The sequence below is a fragment of the Trichoderma camerunense genome (assembly GCF_050948025.1).
Source record: "Trichoderma camerunense strain CBS 138272 chromosome Unknown V8C40scaffold_4, whole genome shotgun sequence".
NCBI lineage: Eukaryota > Fungi > Ascomycota > Sordariomycetes > Hypocreales > Hypocreaceae > Trichoderma > Trichoderma camerunense.
In genome coordinates, this window is record NW_028145366.1 from 1,623,966 (window position 1) to 1,647,847 (window position 23,882).

At 47.5% G+C, this 23,882-nt stretch overlaps 6 protein-coding genes across 6 annotated transcripts; 2 read left to right on the top strand and 4 right to left on the bottom strand.

The window, feature by feature from the left end:
- Window positions 1–136: 136 nt before the first annotated feature.
- V8C40DRAFT_237867 (uncharacterized protein) lies at window positions 137–2,520 on the bottom strand. The gene is made up of 4 exons (XM_083214332.1): window positions 2,492–2,520; window positions 2,209–2,415; window positions 935–2,146; window positions 137–867 (listed from the first exon to the last, which is right to left on the bottom strand). Exons 2-4 carry the CDS (start codon window positions 2,276–2,278, stop codon window positions 446–448), a joined length of 1,704 nt encoding a protein of 567 aa, XP_083076456.1. The 5' UTR covers window positions 2,279–2,415; window positions 2,492–2,520; the 3' UTR covers window positions 137–445.
- A 610-nt stretch (window positions 2,521–3,130) lies between these two features.
- On the bottom strand, window positions 3,131–4,265 carry V8C40DRAFT_273478 (uncharacterized protein; the record flags this gene model as incomplete). Its single annotated transcript, XM_083220486.1, has 3 exons — window positions 3,131–3,231; window positions 3,288–3,768; window positions 3,834–4,265. The coding sequence occupies 3 exons, from the start codon at window positions 4,263–4,265 to the stop codon at window positions 3,131–3,133; spliced, it is 1,014 nt and encodes a 337-aa protein (XP_083076457.1).
- Window positions 4,266–5,352: 1,087 nt separating this feature from the next.
- V8C40DRAFT_273479 (cytochrome P450) lies at window positions 5,353–8,596 on the top strand (the record flags this gene model as incomplete). Its single annotated transcript, XM_083220487.1, has 6 exons — window positions 5,353–6,452; window positions 6,521–6,883; window positions 7,151–7,155; window positions 7,242–7,246; window positions 7,307–7,508; window positions 7,578–8,596. 6 exons carry the CDS (start codon window positions 5,353–5,355, stop codon window positions 8,594–8,596), a joined length of 2,694 nt encoding a protein of 897 aa, XP_083076458.1.
- Window positions 8,597–9,044: 448 nt separating this feature from the next.
- On the bottom strand, window positions 9,045–13,176 carry V8C40DRAFT_285528 (ABC transporter ATP-binding protein; the record flags this gene model as incomplete). The annotated part of the gene is made up of 9 exons (XM_083222388.1): window positions 9,045–9,188; window positions 9,255–9,314; window positions 9,382–9,644; window positions 9,706–10,095; window positions 10,145–11,531; window positions 11,593–12,178; window positions 12,230–12,780; window positions 12,842–12,910; window positions 13,030–13,176. The coding sequence occupies 9 exons, from the start codon at window positions 13,174–13,176 to the stop codon at window positions 9,045–9,047; spliced, it is 3,597 nt and encodes a 1,198-aa protein (XP_083076459.1).
- Window positions 13,177–14,730: 1,554 nt separating this feature from the next.
- V8C40DRAFT_273481 (cytochrome P450) lies at window positions 14,731–18,693 on the bottom strand (the record flags this gene model as incomplete). The annotated part of the gene is made up of 7 exons (XM_083220488.1): window positions 14,731–15,155; window positions 15,237–15,887; window positions 16,069–16,150; window positions 16,208–16,342; window positions 16,401–16,693; window positions 16,898–16,971; window positions 17,237–18,693. The coding sequence occupies 7 exons, from the start codon at window positions 18,691–18,693 to the stop codon at window positions 14,731–14,733; spliced, it is 3,117 nt and encodes a 1,038-aa protein (XP_083076460.1).
- A 2,691-nt stretch (window positions 18,694–21,384) lies between these two features.
- Window positions 21,385–23,858, top strand: V8C40DRAFT_263370 (membrane dipeptidase domain-containing protein; the record flags this gene model as incomplete). Its single annotated transcript, XM_083219458.1, has 8 exons — window positions 21,385–21,761; window positions 21,812–21,883; window positions 21,936–22,191; window positions 22,445–22,683; window positions 22,744–23,047; window positions 23,110–23,186; window positions 23,239–23,328; window positions 23,426–23,858. The coding sequence occupies 8 exons, from the start codon at window positions 21,385–21,387 to the stop codon at window positions 23,856–23,858; spliced, it is 1,848 nt and encodes a 615-aa protein (XP_083076461.1).
- Window positions 23,859–23,882: the final 24 nt, after the last annotated feature.

Consider the following 23,882-nt stretch of genomic DNA (forward strand, 5'->3'; position numbering starts at 1 on the left):
TCTGCTGGTTTGCGGACAGTGATGTTTGCAAAGAAGTAGTGAGACAGAAGCAAGATTAAATGAGGGCGAAAGATCTCCTCATTGAGATAACACATCGTACGGTAAGCACTAAAAAGCGCCATGGCATGAGATCTGGTACCAATCGCAAGGCTTAAAACTCGCCTCCACAAGATGACAGATACAACAGTAATTCTACCGCTGCCTCAGCTCATCGCAGTGATCTGGCTTATTTGTTTCTATTGACCTTGGTTTTGCTAAGTATGTGAGTGAAGAATCGTCAGGAAGAATCGGCTTCATCCATCCGTAACTACTAATAACCATCTTGTTTTTATCTGAGCGACATGTCAAGATGCTGATCAGGCAAAGGATCATGTTAAAAACCGTCAAGTATAAAGCTACAGAGTATGAGAACTAATAATGCCCGCTTACATTCCATCCAAAAAAGCTATCCAAGCCGCACTTTGTGCCACATCCGTAAACATTCCTGCAAGTCCATGGCCAGCGTCCCTTCCAAGGCATCGGATGTGTCCTTGATCAAAGCAATCAATAACGTTGCCTCAGCAAATGTCGATTGGTTCTCTTGAATGGTCTGGTAGTCGGTCTTTCTCATGCCTCCCATGTCTGCCCACGCCTTCCAAGTGTCCAACATCTTGCAGATAGTCGACGTAAATTCTCCGTCGCGAACCATGCGATGCAGCATGAAGCCAACAACTTCTTTTACCGACAAGGATTCGTCCCAGATTGTTCGAGCTTTCAGCCATGTTAAACAATAGTCAGCAACGAGTTTTGTGTCCCATTTTGGACTTTGCAGAGCTTCCATCGCCCGCTGGTCACGCTGCTGGTGTTGGGTTCTCATTTGATCTCGCACTGCATTGCGAACATTGATTAGTAACATTATACGGATGATTCATTCAAGAACCTGAAAATTACTCACTGTCCTGCATCCGCTGCTCTGACTCTCTGCGCATCCTGTCTCTGACGGCCTGTTCACGCTGAGCTGGGGCCATTCTGGCCTCCGCCTCCTGTGCTTGACGCGATTCTCTGGTTCTCTGTGTGAACAGATCAAGAGAAGCGCCGTAGTCATGGTGCTTGGTAGCCCACTCGGGTGTCTCCGACTCATCCACCATGCCGAGCAACACCAAGACGCCACACGGCACCGTTTCTTTCCTAGAAAACGACAGGATGTCATCCGGGATCTTATAGTTCCACAGGATTGTCTGGCTGGAAGTGCCATACGCCGTAACAGCGCTCGCAAACCAGACCCCGTTGGACTTTCGCGACTGTATGCGGAGATGTTCGATATAGAGGCTCTCAGGCGTGTTGTTGCTGTGAAGACCTCCTTCTACCAGAGCTGTGACAAGCCCAGATAAGGATATTTCGCAAGTGATGTCCTTTTTCGAGTTTGTGTGAACTTGATGCTCGATGGAGTTGGCATCGTCGTGGCTTGCTGCTACGCTAGCGCTGCCGCTCTGTATCTGGTCCTCATTGGCATCCGGTGCCTTCTTCTCGTCCTTCTTCTCGTCCTTCTTTTCGTTAGAGGGCGTCTGTTCGCTTGATTTGCCAGCCAATGCTGGTAAGCGAACCCAATATGGCGGGAGATGGACGTGATCGCGAGTAATCCAGGAGCTGGACCATGCCACAGCAAGTGATAGATGTCCGTCTGAGTCGTCCAGTGGGGCGAGGTAAAGAGCTTTTTCTCTCCCATCAGGCGAGTTCATCAAAGAGCAGCCCACGGGAGCCCACAGTCCCGTGGATCTCAGTAATTTCCAGCCATGGGGATCTGGGACAGCTCCGAGATCCAGAAGATAGGAAACCAGCTCGTCAAATGCGGCCTCGACTTGGGGCTGGCGCACCTGATCGGCATACTCGACGCGCTGAGTCTTCATCCCGATAGCATTCGTCTTCCAGTTAAAAGTTGTCCAGCTGCCGCCAGGAATCGAGCTGGGGTGGCGCGACAGGGTCCAGTACTCTGATCTGTTCTGAAACCTGTCCAAGGGCATGACGGCATATCGCGGCAACTCGATTTCGATGACGCGATTCACAACATCGCTACGTGTCAGTGCAGTCAGGCGACTTCGCCGGAGCATGCGCTTTATACGCGAGAGAGATGCGAGAGTTGCGAATGTGTTGTAGAGAATAGGGAGAACTATTTCACATTGTCAGCGGCTTTCACCAAGAACGATGATTATGATTGCTGTGTCGCGTTACCTCCCAGCACCGCCAATGGCACACCAATATAGGTGATGATGTCTGTCGGTGACTTGCCACTGTCGGCCATCTTGATCTGAAACCTCGCAACTCAATCAATGGAGAACTCCAAGAGCTCAACTTTTGGTATTGGCAACAGGAGAATAAGTTGAGATTCAAGAGAGATGAGGCGCAGTGAATAGCTGCCTGTTAGCCTCAGCTGCTCATCTTGTTTGGTGTTAGCGCTGTGACTTGGGCATCTCAGCTGAACTCAGCCCTGGGGATCCTGGAAACAAAATCCTACCATTTGCCCATTAGCTGGGGCAACAGTTTTACAGCCCAAAGCACTCTCAAGAGTTTACTGGTGATCGGAATAAAATGAACACGCCGAGAAGACATCTTGTTCCGCCATCTTTGCACCCTGAACCTGGAGCATCATCAACATGTGGAAGCAAGACAAGACAAAACGAGCCCGCCCTAGCCTCAGTTTGTCTTATGCCGGGTACCTGACGCTATCTCATTTAGATCCATGCTCAATAGCATCCATGGATTAGCCTCAACCCCAGCTCAGGCTCCCGTCAAATCGACTAGGGCTTGTCTTGTCTACCCACTGAACATGGCGGCCCGGGCTGACACAGCGACACCAGGCACTGAGGATCAGACGAAGAATTGGCCGCCAGGGCGCTATTCTTGGATGACTTCGGTTACAGTCAATTAGTCGTCATGTAAAAGTACAATCGTCACTACAGGTCCCGGTAGCCTGATTGCCTTTGAATTGCACGTGTAAAGATTTTGTGTGCTGTATTTTATGCTTTGAGAGCGCAAAACACATTTGAGTGTAGCTCTTCTAATGCTATGAGACTGAACAATATCTGGAGCATTGTAATCCCCTTCCATTAACCAGTCGCGATCTTTTCTCCACTCGTCAACAGCTACCTGTAAGCTATAGGCTCATGTTGATATCGTTTCCTTCAATCATCGCCAGTGCTCGATCTCCCTCTTCGCTAGCAAGTTGAAATGCAATTGAAGCTCCAACACGAAGTCCTACAACGTTGTTAGCATAACGGTCCCAGTAGATGGGATTGTACTACTTGACTGACCATTGCTCCCTGCCATGAGTGCTTGCTTGATCGATTCCTGTGTATCGCCCGCAGCAAAGCATCCAGGCACACTGGTACGCAGCATCATTGAATCAGCCACTATGTCTCCCTTAGGATTAGTTTCCAGTCCCAACTGCTCAATCAAGTCCCGTCCGCGAGGTTGCATTGGAGGTCGATGCAGCAACATTCCCAGCTTCACGCGAGGACCAGTCTCAAATTCAATTGAGATTCCATTTTCGGGGCCCCAGCCGTTGTTGATGAGACGACGGACCTTGCGCTGGTCGAGTTTGATACCGGTGGCCAAAACCTTCTTCAGCGCCATTTGGGTGGCCTCATCTGTTGGCACTGGCCCATTGCTGTAGATTGTAAAGTCTTTGTTGAATGGCCGGACCATCAAGGCGAAGTGGGCGTACGACGGATCTGGGAACGTGAGCAAGCCGATGGGAAAATCTTTTTGCTCGTACCCATCACAGAAAGGGCACTGGTAACTGCAGCCAAAGTTAGCATGACGTGGACAAGCTAGCTTTTGGGGTAAAGGTTGACGACTCGCATATGCTGAGGCCAGTTCTCTTTGTATCCCTCAATATCCGTGGGCAGAATATCCTCAATACCTGTGGCTAGAACCAACTTGCGGCCAAAGTATGTATTATCTGCGCTGTCGACGGCCCGAAAACCTTTGTAGCCAGGGAGAATCTCGGTGTTCGAGACTGACACAATCTTGGTACCCTCCATGAACGACACCTGGTCCGAGTATTTATCTTTGATCTGCCCTCGTGAGATATTCCGGAATGACTGTGGAGGTATTCCATCACGAGAAATAAACGTGTGCATCTCCTTGGCACCCTCATTGCGATACTCGCGAGAGTCGAAGACGATCGAAGTTCGGCAAACGCGAGCCAGAGTCAGCGCCGTCGACAGGCCGGCCGGGCCACCGCCGACGATGAGGGCATCGTAGATGACGGGAGGTGTGCGAAACATCATATTGTCGGGTTGAAAATCGTAAGATAATGGGTATTGCTGACTATGACTGAGATGTCCAAAGCTCAGAATAAGGACGAGGGAGAGCTTCCAGATCATGACCTGGATAAGAGAGATGAGCAAGCAGAGCAGCACCTGCAGTCAAATTGAAGGAAGTAATGAAGTGAAGTAATACAAAGTTCAAACAAAAGCACGATGAGCGAATTGTGATCAACTGGTGAAACAATAAGCAAGAGAGTCCATGTCGGCTGCCGACCTTGATAGATTAGAAGTGATGTGGGGTGGGAAGGTAAAAGTCTCCGGAAACTTGGCGGATTCAAACAACTCTGCCAATTGGCAAGAGGGATTATAATAACTTACCTGTATTCATTAATAAATTAAAGTAGCTGTACAAGGCTAATATTTACAGTGATTGTGCAGCCAATCGCCTCCAAACGCGTGGGTGAATGTGCATGTGTTTGTGTCACTCAGATCCTCGAGTCACTGCGCCTGCACCGGCGAGTCGGATGCTGAATTCATTCATGTAGCGTATTAACAACGCACACGTGTGCGATACCCATAGAAAATATGGAAAGTGATATACAAGAGATTAAAATAAACGATTCACGTCGCAAGGGAACCGCACAGCCTTGGCGTGAATAAGGCAAGGTTGCTTCTCTTCTATCACATGTCTTCGAATCGAATTGGCGGGTAGGCATTGAAACAATCCGAGATATCACCATGCCTCTAAGTGATATTAATATGTAAAACTTAATGCAGCTGTAAATACTTCGGTTTCCGTCTCGATTAGCCGGTAGCCGTGTCTCGCTATAGATGCCGAATATGTGCTTATGAACGAGATTAAGAAGAGCCTGTCAGGACTTCGTCGTTTAACGTAAGTTGAAGCAGAGAGCATTTGAAGTTTATCACAGTAAAATTTCAAGAACATAAAGGCGCTATGGAAACATCTTTGGTGATAAGGATAGCAGTTATATCTCCATTGGTTGGTAAACACCACATTCTTGAACAAATCTTGTTGTGTGCATGGCTAAGGTAGATTAACAAGTAGATATGGCTCGCGTACAAATTATGGGCGCGCGATCCGCGAATGAAAAGCCTTCCGCCAGGTCCCAAAGGGCTCCCTATCATCGGCAACATGCTTGACATGGCAGATACCGACAAGATGATGACCTTGGCGAAGCAGTGGGCCGACGAATACGGCGATGTGTTTTACACCAAAGTAGGTTTGCAGCACTTCATATGGCTTTCATCGCCCACTGCCGTCAAGGATCTCATGGACAAACGAGGGGCTATATACTCCTCTCGAGCGGCCAGCCCCATGATCAACATGGTCTCCAATGAGGAACGTCTCAACTTTCTTCCCTATGGCGAAAAGTGGCGCACTCTCAGAAACATCCTCCACTCGGCGCTCAACTTGGAGACAACTTCGACGTACAAGCCCGTACAAGACTTTGAATCGAAGCAAGCCGTGTGGGAGATATTGCATGCAAAAGATGACACAGAGTTCAGCGATATCAACCGTAGATACTCGACCAGCACCATCATGACCATCACCTATGGACAGCCCGTGCCTAGTCTTAGCGACCCTCTATATCAGGACATTCTCAAAATTGTCCGTCACTTCTCACTCGCCACAGCGCCTGGCGGCTGGATGATTGACACGCTGCCCATGCTCGTGGACATCGTCCCAGAGTTTCTCTTGCAAAACTGGAAGACAGTCGCTAGACAATGGTACAAGGAAGACTCGCAAATCTACCTCCGCATGTATCACACACTCATGGACAAGGTCAAAATTGGCACAGCTCCGGATTGTTTCTTGAAAGACTTTGCGCGCGAAAAGTTGGAAAAGAGTCTCATCTCCGACGTCACCGCGGCATTTGCTGCGGGAGCGTTGATCGAAGCCGGAAGCGATGCAACGACAACAGCTCTCAACAACGTCATATTGGCTTGTCTACTTTATCCTGAAATCGTTGCGGGTGCTCATGAAGAGCTTGATCGAGTAGTGGGAAGTGATCGCATGCCTGATTTTAACGACGAGCCGAATTTGCCGTACATTCGTGGCATTGCAAAGGAAACGCTCAGATGGCGCGCCTCTACCAAAATTGGGACATGCCATTCGACTACTCAGGATGACTGGTACAAAGGCCATTTCATTCCCAAGGGAGCCGTAATTGTTCTTAATTGGTGGTGAGTATTGCATCTGGGCCTCGTTGAAGTCATTTCAAGTCCGTCAACTGACATTACGACATTTATAGGGCCATCCACATGGACGAAACTCGTTGGAAAGACCCCCAGCGCTTCGACCCAACACGCTACCTCGACGACTCTCTAACAGAGGCAGAATCCATGTCCCAAGCTGATGCCAACCAGCGAGACCACTTCACCTTTGGTGCCGGCCGTCGCAATTGTCCCGGCGTCCACATCGCCCACAACTCCCTCTTCATCAACATTGCCCGTCTATTCTGGGCCTTTGACATCCGCAAATCCACCAACCAGAACGGCAATCCCATTGAGCCTTCCACCGCAGCGCAGCCGGGATTCTTGCTAACACCGGTCAAGTTCCCTGCTAGATTCGAAGCGAGAAGCGAGAAGCACGCAGCCATCATTGAGCAGACCTGGTCAGAGGCGCAAAAGCAATGAATTGTCTGGCTGCCGCAAGAATTAAAAATGTGTGCGTGTTGCTAGGTGATTGGTCTGATGCGCATATCCCTGTGAGAAGCTGAAACGCGGATCCAATGAGAGCAATGCGAGGCTGCAAGGGGGCTCTCTTTCTTTTTTTCAGCCTTCGGGTTCTATTACCACATGTATGTATAGATGCCCAGTCTATGGATCTATGAGAATAGATGTGTTCGACTACTGGTCGGAAGCCGGTTATGTGGTCAAAGCCCGGGTATAAATACACACGCCTTATACAATCGCCTAATGTGCTAGCTATCCCAACGTAAAACCACAAAGACTATCAATATCATTATACAGAAAGTGTAAACGTTTTGAAAAGGAGACAAGATACAATGTCTACACTTGAAGATTTCTTAACACAGTTCAACCGCGTCCTCGAAGATGCCACTACAAATCTCCAAGGCCCACTCAATGATGAGCGTGTCAAGACTCTCCAGACGACCGAATCTCTCCCAGCTAATAACAAGAAGCTGTGGGAGCTCTTCTCTCAGACGGTCAATATGGCCGATCAAATTGTGCAGCTCCTCCAGCCCCCAGCCATCAGGCTCGCAGAGACCTATCTTGGTACGCCGGAGTAAAGTCATCTCACCACCATATCAGTACAAAGGCTCTAATACGTTCAATCTAAAACAGCCTATCTAGACACCAAAGCGCTCTTCTCCGTCGTATCTCATAATATTCCTGACCTCTTGTCTTCCGGCCCTCTCAAAACTTCAGTCCTAGCTCAACAAAGCAATCTCCAACCTCTCCGTCTCAAGCAAGTCATGCGCGTCCTTCACAACAACGGCATATTCGACTATGAGCCTACCTCGGACACATACTCCAACAACGCCACTTCCACTCTTCTCCAAAAAGACCATTGGACCCAATGGCATCGCTGGGTAAGCCTCTACGGCGATGAATTCTACGACGCCGCCAAAGGCATCCCCGAAGCCATCAAAGAAGGAGAAACCCGCAGCGCCGCCCAAATCACATACGCAACCGACAAAAACATATTCACCTACTTCGCTGAAAAGGGTCTCCAAGAGAAATTCCACAAAGCCCTTGGCGCAGGTGCTGTTGCGCAAGCGCCTGGCATGCTAGCTGATTACAACTGGAAGGAATTAGGCGATGCCGTCGTCTGCGATATTGGTGGCGGCGGAGGCGACTTCATCACCGCTCTGCTGCGGGATAATCCCCCCATGAAAGGCGCTCTTCTTGAAATTGAACCCATTGTTGAAATGGTGAAACCGAAGTACAGCAGTCCTGATGGCGTCTTTGCAGACGTTGCGGATCGCATGACTGAGCTGCATGCCGGAGACTTTCTGACCAAAATCCCCTCCTATGAAGTCTACACGATGAAATGGTGTCTTCACAATTGGACAGACGCGGATGTCGTGAAAATCTTGTCCAATGTCCGCCGGGCCATCAAAATCTCTCATCGCTCGAGAATAGTTGTCATCGAGTCGGTGCTTGCAGAGGGTCGGAGTTCGCGCGTCTGGCGATTTGGGGATCTCACCATGATGTCTACAGCCAATGGACTGGAGCGCACAGAGAGCGAATGGATCAAACTCGCTAGACAGGCTGGTTGGGTCGTCAAAACGATAACGCCTTTGCGGCACGCCTGGGCTGCGGCCATTGATTTGAGGCCATTCTTTACTGTATCTATATAATGTCCATGTGGCCTGCAAGTAGGTATCTATGAATAATTTTACTTAAAGGTACCAGAAAAAATAGCTTGATCTTCGTTCAAATGCATACATGAGTCAATTCGTATTCTCTAACTCTCTTTGTGTACTGACCTGTAGCCTTTAGAGATTGTCTTTTGCCATTCCATCCACATCAATGAGCGGGCAGTCAAGGTAAGGCACCGTAGGTAATATTCCAGTCAGCTTAAGAAACATCGTAATGAACACCAAAGTTATTGGCTGAATTAAAGTACTAATCAAGTATTAATAACATGGCTTCTGTATGGCCACTGTCTGGATACACTCCCAGCCCAAGTGGCATGCATCTATTATGGTATGGCCCAGTGACAGAAAAAGAGAAACAAAAGGACCGAGATTTCTCGCATCTGCAACTATCGCAGCGCATTATTAATCATCACATAAACTTCCATTCTTAAACTTCTTCTCCACGAGCAGATTGATATAGCTTGAAGTAGTGGCCGTGTTGGGCCATGAGCTCGTTATGCGTGCCCTGCTCCACGATATGGCCCGCAGCCATAACAATGATCACGTCTGCGGTTTTGACAGTATTCAGTCGCTAAAAGAGAGCGCAGCGAGTCAGCAATTTTGTCCGTTTTTGCAGCTAGAAATCAAATCGACTTACGTGAGTGACTAGAATCATTGTTCTGCCACCTTGAATACTTTGGAGGGTTTCTTGGACAAGCTGTTCTTCGTTAGCCATGCCTTCTCAATAGTGCATATTTTCATGCCCAGATGATCAGCTTGCTCACCTTTTCAGATTCCGCGTCCAGTGCGCTGGTAGGCTCATCCAACAGCAATATCTCCGGGTTTCGGATAAGCGCACGCGCAATCGCAATGCGTTGCTTCTGGCCTCCGGACAGAGCTATACCCTTCGCCCCGCAATCACTATTGAAACCGTCCGGAAGCGAAGCGATCAGCTCGGTCAAATTAGCAGCGTCGCACGCGCTGGTGATGTCTTCTTCCTTAACTTTGTCTTCGTCCACTCCAAGCGTAATGTTGTTGCGGATAGATCCTGTCAATAAATTGGTTAGCCGGAAGTTCTGTACATATGTAGCACTGTGTATTGTACTGACCTCGATACAAGGTAGGCTCTTGAGGCACAAGCGCCAAACGCCTTCGGTACACGTCTGCCTCCTCGGATGAGATAGGCTTCCCAAACACATTTATAGACCCGGCTCTGGCGTCATAAAATCGCTCCAACAGAGCCAGCAGGGTCGATTTTCCAGATCCAGAGCTACCGACGACTGCCACGGTCTGCCCCTGCGAAATCTGCAGCGAAACATTCTTCAATACAGTAACTTCAGGCCGGGCTGGGTAAGCAAATGAGACGTTCCGGAAGTCAACAATGACGTTTGCATCCTTTTCGCCTTCGACATCAAGTAAAGGTGCTTGCTCTTCCGGCGCATGAGTTTGTCGTCGAATGCCGAGGATATTGTTGGAAGCTATGCTGGCTTTGCTTATGTCTAATATCTTGTCAGTACTAGCATCTTGGATGAATAGAAAACGACCTACTGGAAGAGAATCCAAAAAGAGCACCTGCAGCTTGTCCACCGACAATGACGGCGATGAAAACGGTAAAGAATTCTTCCGTCGACGTTTTCCCCTCTTTCATCAGTTTACCTCCGTACCAGAAACCCAGTGCAGCTGCAAGCAACTCAGCACTCTCTGAGAAGGCAAAGAATAGGGTGATGGCAGCTGTTTTCCGAGACAGCTTTCTCATTGTTTGAGCTAGGTGTTGTTCATACGACTTTTGCACAATAGCTTCCATTGTGAATGCCTTGACTGTGCGAATAGACGATAGTGAGTCTGATGCAAATCGAGCGCTTTCCTCAAAAATCTTGGCCGTTGCTTCTGCGAGAGATGAGTCGAGTGTCATGCGTATGAAACCGGCAGCGAAGACGACGGGCATGGCGCCAAAGATGGCAACGAGAGCAAGTCTCCATGAGAAGACTAGTGCAATGATGCTACCGCTAATGATACTCACGAAGATGGAAATGAGAAGACCGAAATTGACAGAAATCAGCTCGTGAAGATTCGCGGGATCAGTCGAGAGCCTCGAAACTAGAGCACCAGCTGTTACGCGGTCAAAGAACTCAATGCGCTGGCTGAGGATGGCACGGAAGTAGTCGAGGCGGTAAAACTTGGTGAGGCGAATACCCAACAAAGTCATGAAGAATCCCAAAACGGCGTAGGAGATGAGAGCGCCAAGGCCGACAACAAAGAACATGAGTGACCAAAAATTAGCATCTGAGGACAATTGCTGTGACTGCCTGGTGTTATTTTGAAAGGTATCCAGGACTCTACCGAGAAGAATGGCCTGGACTGGGAAAATCTGTGCCGTGATAATAGCAGCAAAGACGCCAATGAGGAGGACGGGCCAGTAGCGCTTCTGCTCTTTCGCAATGATACATAGGTTAGAGAAGAGTGAGCGTTTGGTGATGTCTGGAATCTCCGCAATCTGATTTGGAGAAGAGTCTGGCACAACAGACGGCCCTTTGACCAAAGGATTCAGCTCGATTAAAGAACTTTCAACAGGCGAGAATTCTGTAGGTTCGGACTCGTCCTGCAGCTGTGCATCATGCAGCCGTTTGTACAGCCCACCACTGGCCATGAGCTCTTCGTGAGTACCTTGCTCTACGACCTGGCCTTTGTCGATGACAATGATCTTGTCGGCTTTCATGGCAGATGAAATCTTGTGCGAGATGAATATGGTTGTTCTGTCCTCAGAGGCTGTCATCAGGGTCTCGATGACTTTGGAATTCTCATTGTCAAGGGCACTTGTTGCCTCGTCCATCAGGAGAATGGGTCGTCGTCCAATCAAAGCACGCGCAATGGCAATGCGTTGCTTCTCTCCGCCAGATATGAGACCACCTTGATCACCAACAATAGTATCAAATGACTGACAATAATCGCGTTAGAGGTCAGCTTTTCTTATGGGCAGATTAGACACTTGAGCTCACATTTGGTAACTTGTGGATGAATTCGAGCGCTCGAGCTTTTTGGCATGCTTCTTCCACCAGCCTCATCTTTTCTTCGATGGAAACATGTTCCTGTTCGGTTCCAATGAGGCCGTATGTAATGTTTTCGAATATCGATGCATTAAATAGCTGTGGCTGTTGCTGGACAAGGGCGATCTGGCTCCTTAGCCATTTGGAGTCAACCGCGGTGATGTCGTAACCATCCAACGAGAGGACTCCTGATGTAGGCTGGTACCATCTCTCCAAAAGAGAGATGAGCGTGCTTTTTCCTGCACCTGACGGTCCAACCACGGCTGTTGATGTACCTCTGGTGAATTCGATGTCAACATCCGTGAGGGCTTTTTGGCCTGGCCGCGATTGATAAGAGAACGAGACATTGCGCAATTCCACATGGCCGTTACATGTGTCGAGCCTCGAAGCAATGGAATCGACAGTACTATCCGTTTGGTCTGCGTCATCTAGGATCTTGAAAACATCGCCAGAGGCAGCGACAGCCGTGACGAAGGAGGGCATGTTGGGACCCAAAGCCATAATGGCTCCCAAGCCAATCAACATGGCGAAAAAAACGCTGTGTGACAGTTAGAAGGAAGAATAGAGCCGAGCTGGGGAGCAGACATACGAAAGAATTCTTCCAGGATCCGTAATTTTTCCATGTTTGTATAAATACGCTCCAAGATAGAAGCCAATAGCCCAGCCTGTGAACATGAAGAAGTATTGGCAGGCAAACATCAAGCCGACAAAAGGACCTCTCTTTTTACCATCTGCCTGGGCTTGGTCCAAGATCGCCTCGTACTTGGCCAAGAACTTGGGAGCAGCTCCAAAAGCTATTACAGTCTTGATGCTTCCAAGAGCATCTTCGGCAATGGCACTGCAATCAGCATATCTCTTGAGAAGCCCAGCTTCTATTTTTTGGTCACTGCCCACAATGAACCCGATCAAGCCGAGTGTGAGGAACACGAGACCCAGCATGACCAATGTGAGGTGCCAAGATTGCGAAAAGGCAACGGCAAAAGAGGCCAAGAGCATGGCAAAAGCTTGTATCATAATTCCGATTCGATCGGACAGTGCTGATTGAATGGAATTGCAGTGGATTGTGATTGCATTCGACAGAGCTCCCGGCGTTTGAGCATCGTGGGCTGTGACACTGCGATGTAGGATACGGTTCAGACACTGGCAATAGAGCATTAGAGGGTACGCCGTGGAGCAACTCATGCATAGAGCTATACAGTACCTTGAGTCGTAAAGCTTGCACCATTCGATTGGCAGAATAGCCAAAGCCAAAACTCCATATGTACACCAGCTAGAAAATCGGGTTAGGCTCACAAAACTTCAACTCAAAGGACATGAAAATTATCACGTACCGTAAACTTGGCAATGAACAAGTAGAGAAACCAAAGACTGACACTGTTAGAAGGATACTAGCGGTAGTGTAGATAGCACATACGCATTTGTTCGCACATGTTTCATGAAATCCGCCGAGGCCTGTTCGTCTTTGTCCGTAAAGTTGGCAGTCAGGCGACCAAGAACGAGCGCCATCAAGGGCATTGCTGCAATGATTGTAAGCATAAACGGCGTTGTATCTCACGACCAGTGCTTGACATACCGGCGCCACTGCAAATTGCGGCCAAGGCGCAAACGATCTGGATCACCCTGTCTTTGGGTTGGCCAAAGGCAAACACCCTCTGGCTGCTCGTCAGCAGATATCGACCTCTATGGAGAGTTTCTCATACCATCAGCGTTCCAAAGCCAGCCTTGGGCTGCTCATCGATTGCTTCCGCCTCAAGTTCGACCTTATTGGAAGCTTCAAGTTCGTTGCCGCTAGGAGTTGCTTCGGGGCCTCCCGCGGCCTCGTCTTCCTCCTTCATCGTGATGGTCGAGAAAGGAGATTTGCGATGGAAATGTCTTGCGAGGATCGAGAGAAACGAGTGTCTTTTTTCTGAGGGAAATGCGTAAACAGAAGATGCTCGGTTAAGGTGGCGAGAGTTTGGAGATGCGAGCAGGTGACGAGAAGGAAAAATAGGTACGTAGGAGCGTCGATGTTTTTGTTTGGGAGAAGAGGGAAGAATTCGGCGGGTCCTTTCAAACACTTATGCTCGGGTACTTTTCCGTTTGTACCTATTAGCACTGATCTCTAAAATGTTCCTGCACTGAGCCAGTTGGCAGTACTTTGAGTTGTGTCACTTGTGCTAAAAGGTACCTGGTAATGGCAGCTGTTTGGCAGCTGTGCAAACGGCCGTCACCTCCAAGGCGAAAGAACGCGGCACAGGAGAGTATCAAGGCGCGATACTGACAGGAGATTACAGGTACTACAGGCTACAGAGCATATGTCGAAGTGGAAAAGAGGAAGCGAGACAAGATGGCATGTGCTACTCGTGTTTTCGTACCAAGCGCAACACATGTGGCATGGCTTTGACCAGCTCTGGAAACGTTTGGGTAATTTTACTCGTGTTTCCAGGGAGTTATTATTATTACTAGGCGTGTCCTACCTGTTGGTCCTATCAAGGTTCTAGGGATAGGAGCACGAGCACATGTTAGACTCTGTAGTAATACGGGTTCTTACTCAATCCAACAAGCTGTACGACCAAGGTGTAATTGTGAGTTGAGGCACTGTTGTTACGTCGAGATGGCTATAACGAAGAGAGTAGCTTTTGGCATTTTCTACTATAGCTGCTATAAACTACTGCTCATCTAACAATCTGAATATCTGCTTCCACTGGCTAACCATTCACCTCAATACCATTCAGCTGAAATAAAGCGATACGCGTAGTCATGGAAGCTAATTGATATCCAAGACATGATGTTTCCAGCAGCGGCAAAAGCAAAAGTGGCTGATCCTGACCCCTGGCCAAAGCTAAAAGTTACCGATTGGCTGATCCGAACAATGAACATGGAGCTACATTAGTTTCCGACGGCTACCAACAATGCGCAATTGATGTCATTTCTCTCCCGTTCCTCAATGTGCCCCGTGCTGAGCTGAAGTCCATCATGGTGGCCTCTTGGCAGTCATAGCGTAAATATGAACAGACGGTTCAAGGTGATACATACAGTGACAATGGCGCAGATACAAAGCCGAGAGTCTGCTTGGCCACTATGTAGCTAGTAATACGTCCATGGCAATGCTTACTCGTGCGTCTTTGCCTCGTTCCTCAACTTGAGCACAATTTTAGCATAGTATGATGGGAGTACCTGGCCTGGCATCACAATGTTATCCGGCTTCGCTCTTTTGTCACCTTCAAATAGAGCATCATATCGCATCAGCAGCTTGGCAAAAATGATCTGAGTCATTCGAACGCCAAGATAGCGGCCAGGACACATTTGTGAGCCGTATCCGTAGGCTAGAAAAGTATTACTTGCAGTCGTAGCCTTTGTAGTGGCACTGTTGGTCGTCTCGTCATAAAATCGATATGGATCAAACTCATGTGCCTTCGGATAGTTGTCTTCGTCTCTGTGGATCATCCAGGACGGCGATGTGATGATGTTTCCAGGTCGTAGAGCAAGGCCAGACTTTAGCTGAAACGGTTTCAGCACCGAACGTGTGACACTGACTGAAAGATTGTTAGTTGGGACCATGTCCAAAATCTCCGAGTACCTTAAGGGATTTTTTGGTGGATTATGCGGAAACTCACAAAGCGTTGGACCATTAACACGGAGAGTTTCCCGCGTGAAGCTTTCCAAGCGAGGAAGAGAGCTCATCATCTGCACAGACCATTCACCGTTGTTATCAGCAAGTGCCGTGGAAATCTCGGCCCGCAAAGCTTCTGTGAGCTTTTCATCGCGAATAGACTCATAGAGGAGCTGCGTGACGAGGCATACAACCGGACCCGCGCTGTCAAAGGCCGTAAAAATCACTTCATCAGAGAATATGTCAATCTGTCGCTCTTCTTCCTCTTCGCTCATAGCCGTAGCATCGCGCTTGATCATGCCTCTGTCTTCTTTCAGATCGAGCATCGCTCCGAGCAACGTGTATTCGGCATCCGATCGCCCAATCGTACGCCAAATCTGAATCGTTCGCTGGATCTCAGGAACGATGAAAAACTTCAATCTTTTAAGCACCTTCCGGACCCTGAACCCAGCAGGCGATAAATACCAAAACATCTTCCGAAGCGGAGCGGGAACCCAAAAGTACTGGTGAACAAAACCTGGCACATTCAGACAGTAATCTTCAATGTAGCTCATGTACTCTGGATTGCTCGCGAAACGGGGCCCAATAAGGAACGATGCCGCAACCATATGCACCAGATGCCACATTTCGAGAAATCCTGCGAACGGTTCCTGGCCTATAGCTTTGTTAGCAAGATGATTCTCTTCCTTCTTCCAGAGAACATTAGTAGTATACTTTTGGCGAGAGAGTCAAAAACTTTCGGGATCGATTCATCGCTTTGCAAAACAACCGAATTATGCAGTGAATCTATTATCATAAGCCAACTGTATTGCTTTTTTATCATCAGGCACACGCACTCATGTTTTTGTTTACTGATTGCCGGACGGCGTCGACGTGTGCACGGCCAAGAATATTGGTGTGTAGTTTAAAGTGATAACTCTGCAATCGTCAATCGTGCCAATCTTCTTCAGATTTTTACAGTGGAAAATAGCTTACATCTTCGACAGCCTGTAAGAAGCTCATCTGACTTATATCCGCGTTTTTCACCTCATCGCATGCTCCCGGAGGAAGCACAAGGATGAAATCGTCATGTTGGCCCCAATACGCCCACGGTTTCAGCTTTTTGCTGAACTACTCATAATCAGCTGCATTCACATCAATTCCATGCGGTTGTTTGATGACATCTTACCGTATCATAACCGCGTTGGAGAACACCATTCAAGTTTGACTCATTTTCGGTCCAACGAAGCCGTTTCCAGAGATATGGCGCGTCGCCTACAACGGGGATATTCCCAAGTCGCTTTCGCTGATTTTGGTAATTGAGCCAGTCAAAGAAAAATATCAGCAGAATTGAAGAAGCAAAGGCAACGGCCGTAGTAGCCACTGGGCTTTCTACGGCGCGTTGTAGAATGTACCGCAAAATAGTCGTTTCCATGCTCAATAGATCGTTCTGCCACATTGTGAAGGCCTCCATGAAAGGCACTGGGGGAATGATCTAGTAGTACATCTGGATTTTTTTTTTAAAGAAGCAAAACATGCAGGTAGCCAGCCATATTTGAGTATTCGGTCACCGAAAATGCGCGTCAAACAGCGCAGCTTGAGCAGATGCTCATTTGGCCACCCCATTCATGTCGCACGTAACCCGCCGCCCGCTACCCTGGAATTGTCGCTCATGGTTGAAACCACCCACCAAATCGTAAGAAATTTTGAGAATAGATGTCATGATGCTGTTGAAATCGTGATGAGAAACGTCAATAAAGCTTATTTTTTTCACTTTAATCAGCGTTGATGAGGATCAAAGCGTAGCTGTAGTTAAAGACGCTCAGGACAACAACTGTTACTATTCACGCAAAAGCCACAAAATCCCAATTCATCGAAGAGTGCGTGTATGTAGTAGGTACACGAAAATGATCTCAAAATGCCCCAATATCACGTCATCACGAAAACGTGTTTCATAATTGTAGTTTACTTAATGATGATTGACAGAGTATCTAAGCCTGTCTCGCATTCCAAAGCTCAATCCACCCCATGATAGTTCGCAAGCCTCGTGATATATCGCCCAGTAGCGAAGATGCCGACTTTGAGAAACCATCTTGCTTCTTTCCAGTCACCAATCTTTCTCGCTCTTCGATTAATGCCACCAATCTATGAAATCGAGCTTGCAACGCATTCCGAAGAAACCTAAACCGTACTCGTGAGGGAACCTTAAAGTTACCTATGCAAAGGGCAATGTCGTCATTTGAGCTGTCTGGCACTGACTTGGGTCTCGACACAAACTCGCTGCGGGCAGTCTTTTGCAGAATATCGAGCATCATGCGGACACTAATCAACGCCAATAAATGCAAGATACTGTCAAGTCGGCAGTTTTTACATTTGTGGAGATGAGCAAGCGATTCTTCCACCTCCTTCTCCAGCATTAAAACACAATCTATTGGCATGAAGCTTGAGCTCTGTTGCTCTAGCTTTAGACTTGCAATGCGTTTTGAAATGGTTTCCATGCAGTCGCATTGAATTTGGACCAATGTGACTTGCGTTGTGCGCCAGGACAATTCATAGCTGCTTTCACGACTGTCATGAAGACTCGATGACGACTCGCTGGGCTGCGAGGTATTTGATGATGATTCTGAGCTCTCGTCTCGAGGAGAATAACTCGCATCTTGGAATGAGGTCGATGAATAGTGTAGCAGCTCAGTTGGTTGATCCTTGCTGCGGGGAACCAACATGGGATAGTTCCCCGATGATGTGACTGAGTGCTGGCACATGCATGGCTCTCGTACTAAGGACGACTCGGGTTGCTGCATCGATAGCGAATCATTTACATCTGTTCTTGTTTCCATGGCCGGCAAGGCAAACAATAGCATGTCATGGGGATCAAAAAGTTCGACGGGGATATCTGACGCAGAGGCTTGGGGCTGAAGAGAGCTCGACATATCGTCCAAAAATGAAGGCATTCCATCAAATGCAGTTATTTCAACAAGCTCCATCGGAGACTCTGTTGATAGAAACTCTATCGAATCATTTTCCGGTTGCGGCGTCTGATTGAGCTTGTTGATGGCTTCTGTTTCGTTAAGTTGCCCCAGGTCACCTAGCAAAGGCACCCAAGCGTCGGATATTTGCTCAGGCACAGATGCTGGAGGATCACTCGGCTCAGCCTCCACAGCGGAAGGCTCAGCTAAGTGTGTTGCAGGCTCGGCATCTTCAATCTCAATTTCCGGAGTGGCAGGCTTTGGGATCTCTGTGTCGTTGGGCTCTGTGCTAGTTGGGAGCCTACGATTGGGCTCATCCGCGACAACTTTCTTCGCTCTCGGACGGCCCATTCGACGCGACAGGCTGTATACACAGTCCACTCTGTGCACAGAACATCGACGACAAGACGGCTTTTCATGGCCACATTTCACTTTTGCCGTTTGGCAGTTGTCGCATGAGGTTCTGTATTTCGGGGGTTTCCCCCTCTGCTGGACTCCTCCATCGGTACCAGCCATCTCGAATGCAAATTGCCGCGAATGTTTGTGAGGATCATCGACTGTGATTGGTATTACTGGAAGATGTGTGGTTGTTTGTTCATTCCAACACGCGTCTCCCCGTCCCGTGGACTTGATTGCTCCACCCGTCCAGTCCAGCCGTCTCTTGGTACACAGAGAGGGGACAATCCTGCTGTACTGATGTTATCAACGGCTTATGATAAACTCTGTTTCACAAGTCATGTTTGACTAATACAGGGCCTGTAATTTCATTGCCAGTACCCTCTTTTTGCCAGCACACGGACAGTGGCGATGAACAAACGGCCGAAGCACGGCATGCTTGAGATGCAGCTACCGCTCGTTGTTGTGATTCAAAGTTGAGCTAAAAATATCCTGAAAATTCGCCGGAGTTATCTTGATCTTTAATTCATCCCTCTTACACGTGAGGGAGCTGCTGGCTTACTCAATGGAGGGAAAGGGTTCTAAACAAACTTGTTGTCAAAATCCTTGAATGCTCAACTGCGTCCATGATCGGTACCCCGGTTAGAGTGGACGTGGAGATTGGGCAACCCACGAGGTTCCGTGATGGTGCCTTTCCCGACGACCCGACATGCCATCAGCCTTCCTGCTTCACAAATTGTACACATGTATCAATTGTGACCTGAATACTGTGAGGGTGGGGTTCATGGAGCTCAGCAAATGCCAATATGAGATACGATTACGTACCTGATGGCTATCTTGACTGCTATACCTTCCTGTTGTGCGACGATACACAAACTTCGCCTAACACCTTGATAGGTAGGTTGCTCCACGATATACACTTGCCTCTATATAGCCGTCTAGATACTGATGAGAGTCGCAAGTAAGTCATCGTACAGTTACTAATATACTTGATAGGTGCTTGATGACCGTTATAATGAAAAACCTACGGAAGCTGCAGAGCTCATTTGGCTACTGCCTTCATGACGATGTTGACGATGGACTAATAGAAACTTGTTATCTCTATGAACAGATGGTGAATGTTAAGAGTGGCCAGGGAAAACATGAGATGATCCAATAGCATCAATGGCATTAAATCTTGTCTCAAGTAAGCATGATAAGTTACCGTAGTGAATATGTAGTAATATCGGAGGTCGTATATAAAGTTATTTTGCAAGAGGCAGAGAAACCATCTACTTCAGGACATTCTGTTTCAACATGCAGCGAAACCATTGCAGCTGTTCGTTCACCGGGCTCCAAACAATTGCAACAAATCTCGGCCAAGAGAAGCTTTCCTTCGATGACCTTCTACAAACCGGCTCTGAATTCATTGGCTATTTCCAAACAATCATCAATTGTGAAAGATGTGTCACCACCAAACGGATGACGAATATATTGTCTCAAATCACCTCACGGCTTGTTTGCTTCTATGAAGCGGCCTACTTGAATGCTGCTACAAATACAATACAACCAAGAACACGGTCGACCAGCGACGCGGGGTTACTACTGTCACCTCCTATATCACAACATGACCATCTAAGCCCTTTGTCTCCGGCAACACAACCATCACCAAGCTGCCAGTTGATGCTCGGTGAGATGAAACTGGGGAAGCTTACACTGGAGGGGAATGAGGCAAGGATCCTAGCAGAGGTGATTCTGGTGGATACTTGTCTCGAGCTCAATGAAAAGATACAAGAATGGAGACTCGTCATGGAAGAAACATCGGAGTTTACTGAAGAGCAGTGTGATACTGTCTCATCGAATTGCTTGGATAGATTGGCCAAGTTAATCGGCTTACTGCAGTTTGATGGGCTTCCCCAAGTTTGCTAGAGCTGCAGAATCTGGCTTCAAGAATACTCTGTATTATCGATAGTCATTAGTACTTATTGCGAATTATTAGTCGATTGTCTTAAAATCTCACTCGAGACTTTGTCTAGACGAATTTCGAATCCCGCTGTCTAGACCAATATCCTCTTCTCCCTCAAGGAAAGTAAGTATACCGCGTAATGTAAAAATGCCTGTGGTGGGTACAGGGAATAGTCCCACCCAAGCAAGTAGCCGCCGGCGGTGAACATGGATCCCATGCAAGTACTGTTCCACAAGATTAGTAGCTGTTTCTTATGGTGGAGATTACAATATGACGGGAGATATTCACAATATATCAATTTTATGTCTCTGGGATGAAATGTATTAGAAATAGTAATTCATTAGTTGGATACATAACGGTAATGTTCTTGTTCGACGCTGAGGCTATACCATTGTCAAAAAAAACCATGATACTTTTTTGACAAAGCTCTTGAGAAACATTTATTGTGTAAATTGCGCTCCATCAGGTGAGCTATCCCATGGTAACAGCTGGAGCTGCCCTATGTCATACCAAACGGCGAAGGGTGTTACAAAGTTGGTCTCTCTTGCCACTCGGGTTTATAGAATAAAAGTGGAAATATGGATGGATATGATCACGCCGTAGGCTTGTTGAAAGCCGGATCCATTCGATAGATCTCGGTGATCGAGGCCCATCATCGGTAACTTCAAGGCCCAGCGTCGGAAACCTCAAGGCTCATCGTCGGTTCCCGATATGTCGCAGATACGTTAACACTTCTAGATATTTGCCACACGACATTCGTTTAGGCGTTGTCAAAATCGATGATATCAAGATAGTGTTTTTTTCTCCTTCCAATTACTACCGCCTTGGGCTAGACCATTAAGTTTTCAGCGCTCTGAGTAACCAAGATGCCGATCAACAAACTATCCGCAAAGTCCTTGGACTTGGATGTTCCAGACAAGCCACTAATCTTTGTCGTCGAGGGGCGATACCAGAATTGGATCAAGCCAATCATTCTCCTCGAGTGTATTGACAAGGATTACGATGCGGTCTGCCTAGATGGGCCAGCAACAAGGACGGAGTGGTACACCAGAATCCATCCTCAAAAATACGTGCCTGCAATGATAGATAGCTCTCTTGGTGAACGTATTGCCTCATGGGACAGCTCTCAGATCCTCTTGCACCTGGCCAACAAGTATGATGCCGAAAAGTCATGGTCAGGGTCGACTGCCGCAGAGCAGTTGGAAATTGGGAACTGGCTGACATTCGAAACCGCATCTCTTGGGTACGTAGTCCACCGTTGATCTATAGAATAGGCAACTGACTGCTATATAGGCCTACCGCAAAGTACTGGGTGTGGTATTCTATTCGAAAGCCAGAAGACAAGAACCCCAAAGCTGAAGCCAAGTAAGACTATTCCTTTCGATCTGTCTGTTGTTTAAGCTAAAAACTGTTCTAGGATGCTGGCTGATCTGAGGGTCCAATACGGTATCCTCGATAAACATCTGTCTCAGCCTGGCCAAACATTTATTGGCCTCAAAGATCGACCAACAATTGCTGACATTGCTATTTATCCTTTTGCTGACGATCCAACCATGGCTCGCATGGGAATAGACAAAGATGACTTTCCAGCCTTAAAGGAATGGAGCGAAAGATTCTCGCAAATTCCAGGAGTAATGAAGGCATACATGGAGATGGACTCTAGAAAGGAGGATGTGATTGGGGAATGAACAACTTTCACGGAGATTCTAGTAGTAGCATATCCGTAGAAATATTCTGGAGTTTAATTAGCATTCAATGTGCAATCATTGAAGTTTCCTCATCTACGCACTAGAGCTCGATGGCCGACGTGTTACTTACAATGTTGACATATATATTTCACCCCAACTCTTTACAAGACTATCCAAATACTACACACCATCAATTCACTCGGAACCATGAAGTCCTCTAATAGCCATCTCATTCTAGCTAAGAAATTACTGGCCGAAACTCCTCTTGTCGGCATGTATTCCCAGCACTGGCAATGCAGTTTGCGGAACTAACTATGACACAGATGGACATAATGACTTTCCGTTTCTGATTCGAGGGTGGCATTCCGGAAGAATTGGCGAAATTGATGCTCGCCGAATGACCGTGGCTCATACAGACATAGAACGACTACGAAAGGGCTGTGTTGGAGGTGTATTTTGGAGCGCCTATGTACCTTGGTAAGAATTGAACGTTTGTTTAATGTTTTTGGATATGCTAACCAGGTGTTGTGTGCGCAGCCCGACCGAAAATGCGACCAATAATTTCTCCACCGAAGTTCACTACGAAAGCCTTCGAGCCACACTTCAACAAATCGACACCATTCATATACTAGTCGAACGGTACCCTGATAATCTTCAGCTTGCGACAACTTCTAAAGAAGTATGGAAAGCTTTCCAATCTGGCAAAGTAGCAAGCTTGATCGGTGTCGAGGGCTTGCACCAGATTGCCAATAGTGCCAGTGCTTTGAGAAACTTCCACAGGCTGGGTGTGCGCTATATAACTCTAACGCACGACAGCAACAATCTCTATGCAGACTCAACTGTTAGTAATTAAATTAAAGGCAAAAGAAATTATTCTGGGCATGATACTAACGGAACCTTAAGAACGCCGCCGCCTCGCATCACGGTGGGTTGTCTGAGAAAGGTGTGGAAATGATCAAGGAAATGAATCGAATCGGGATGTATGAGTGCCATGTCCTTTCTAGGACATTTTATCAATACTAACTATGACAGGATTGTTGATCTATCGCACACATCGGTACAAGTCCAGAAGGAAGCTTTGTCCATAGCTAAGGCTCCACTCATCTTCTCTCATTCTTCATGGTTAGTGAAATCTCTTTCTTCTCGTCTCACGCTCGATTGATCAACAATAGACTTACCGTCAAATAAGTTCTTCCGTAACATGGCATACACGCAATAGCCCGGACGATGTTTTGGATATGCTGAAGATTAATGGCGGAGTTTTTATGGTGTCGTTTCTTCGCAAACTTACTGATGCCAACAATCCGACTTTGAGCAGAGTCGCAGATCACATACAATATGTTGGAGAAAGAATTGGATATGAGCATGTGGGCATTGGATCCGATTTTGATGGTGTTATGCAAACTCCCCACGGGTTGGAGGATGTTTCCAAGTTTCCCTTCCTTATCGCTGAGCTGCTAATGCGTGGCATATCTGAGCCGTCAATTAAAGGGATTGTCGGCTTAAATGTTCTACGAGTTCTAGACGAGGTACAGAACGTCTCAGAAATGATGAAAGAGAAAGGTGTAGAAATATTACATGACTGGATTGAGCCGATCTGGGACGAGCAAGTCAGAGAGGAGGTCAAGCGGGTTAGAGGTGTTGTTGAATAGTGGATGCTTACAACGAAGACTCAA

Bases quoted from the DNA above. Each gene is read 5' to 3' on its own strand.
- V8C40DRAFT_237867 (XM_083214332.1), bottom strand. From the start codon at position 2,278: ATGGCCGACAGTGGCAAGTCACCGACAGACATCATCACCTATATTGGT. The intron at 2,147-2,208 runs GTAACGCGACAC...AATGTGAAATAG, and splicing joins GCCATTGGCGGTGCTGGGAG to TTCTCCCTATTCTCTACAAC. The intron at 868-934 runs GTGAGTAATTTT...TTCGCAATGCAG, and splicing joins AGAGCAGCGGATGCAGGACA to TGCGAGATCAAATGAGAACC.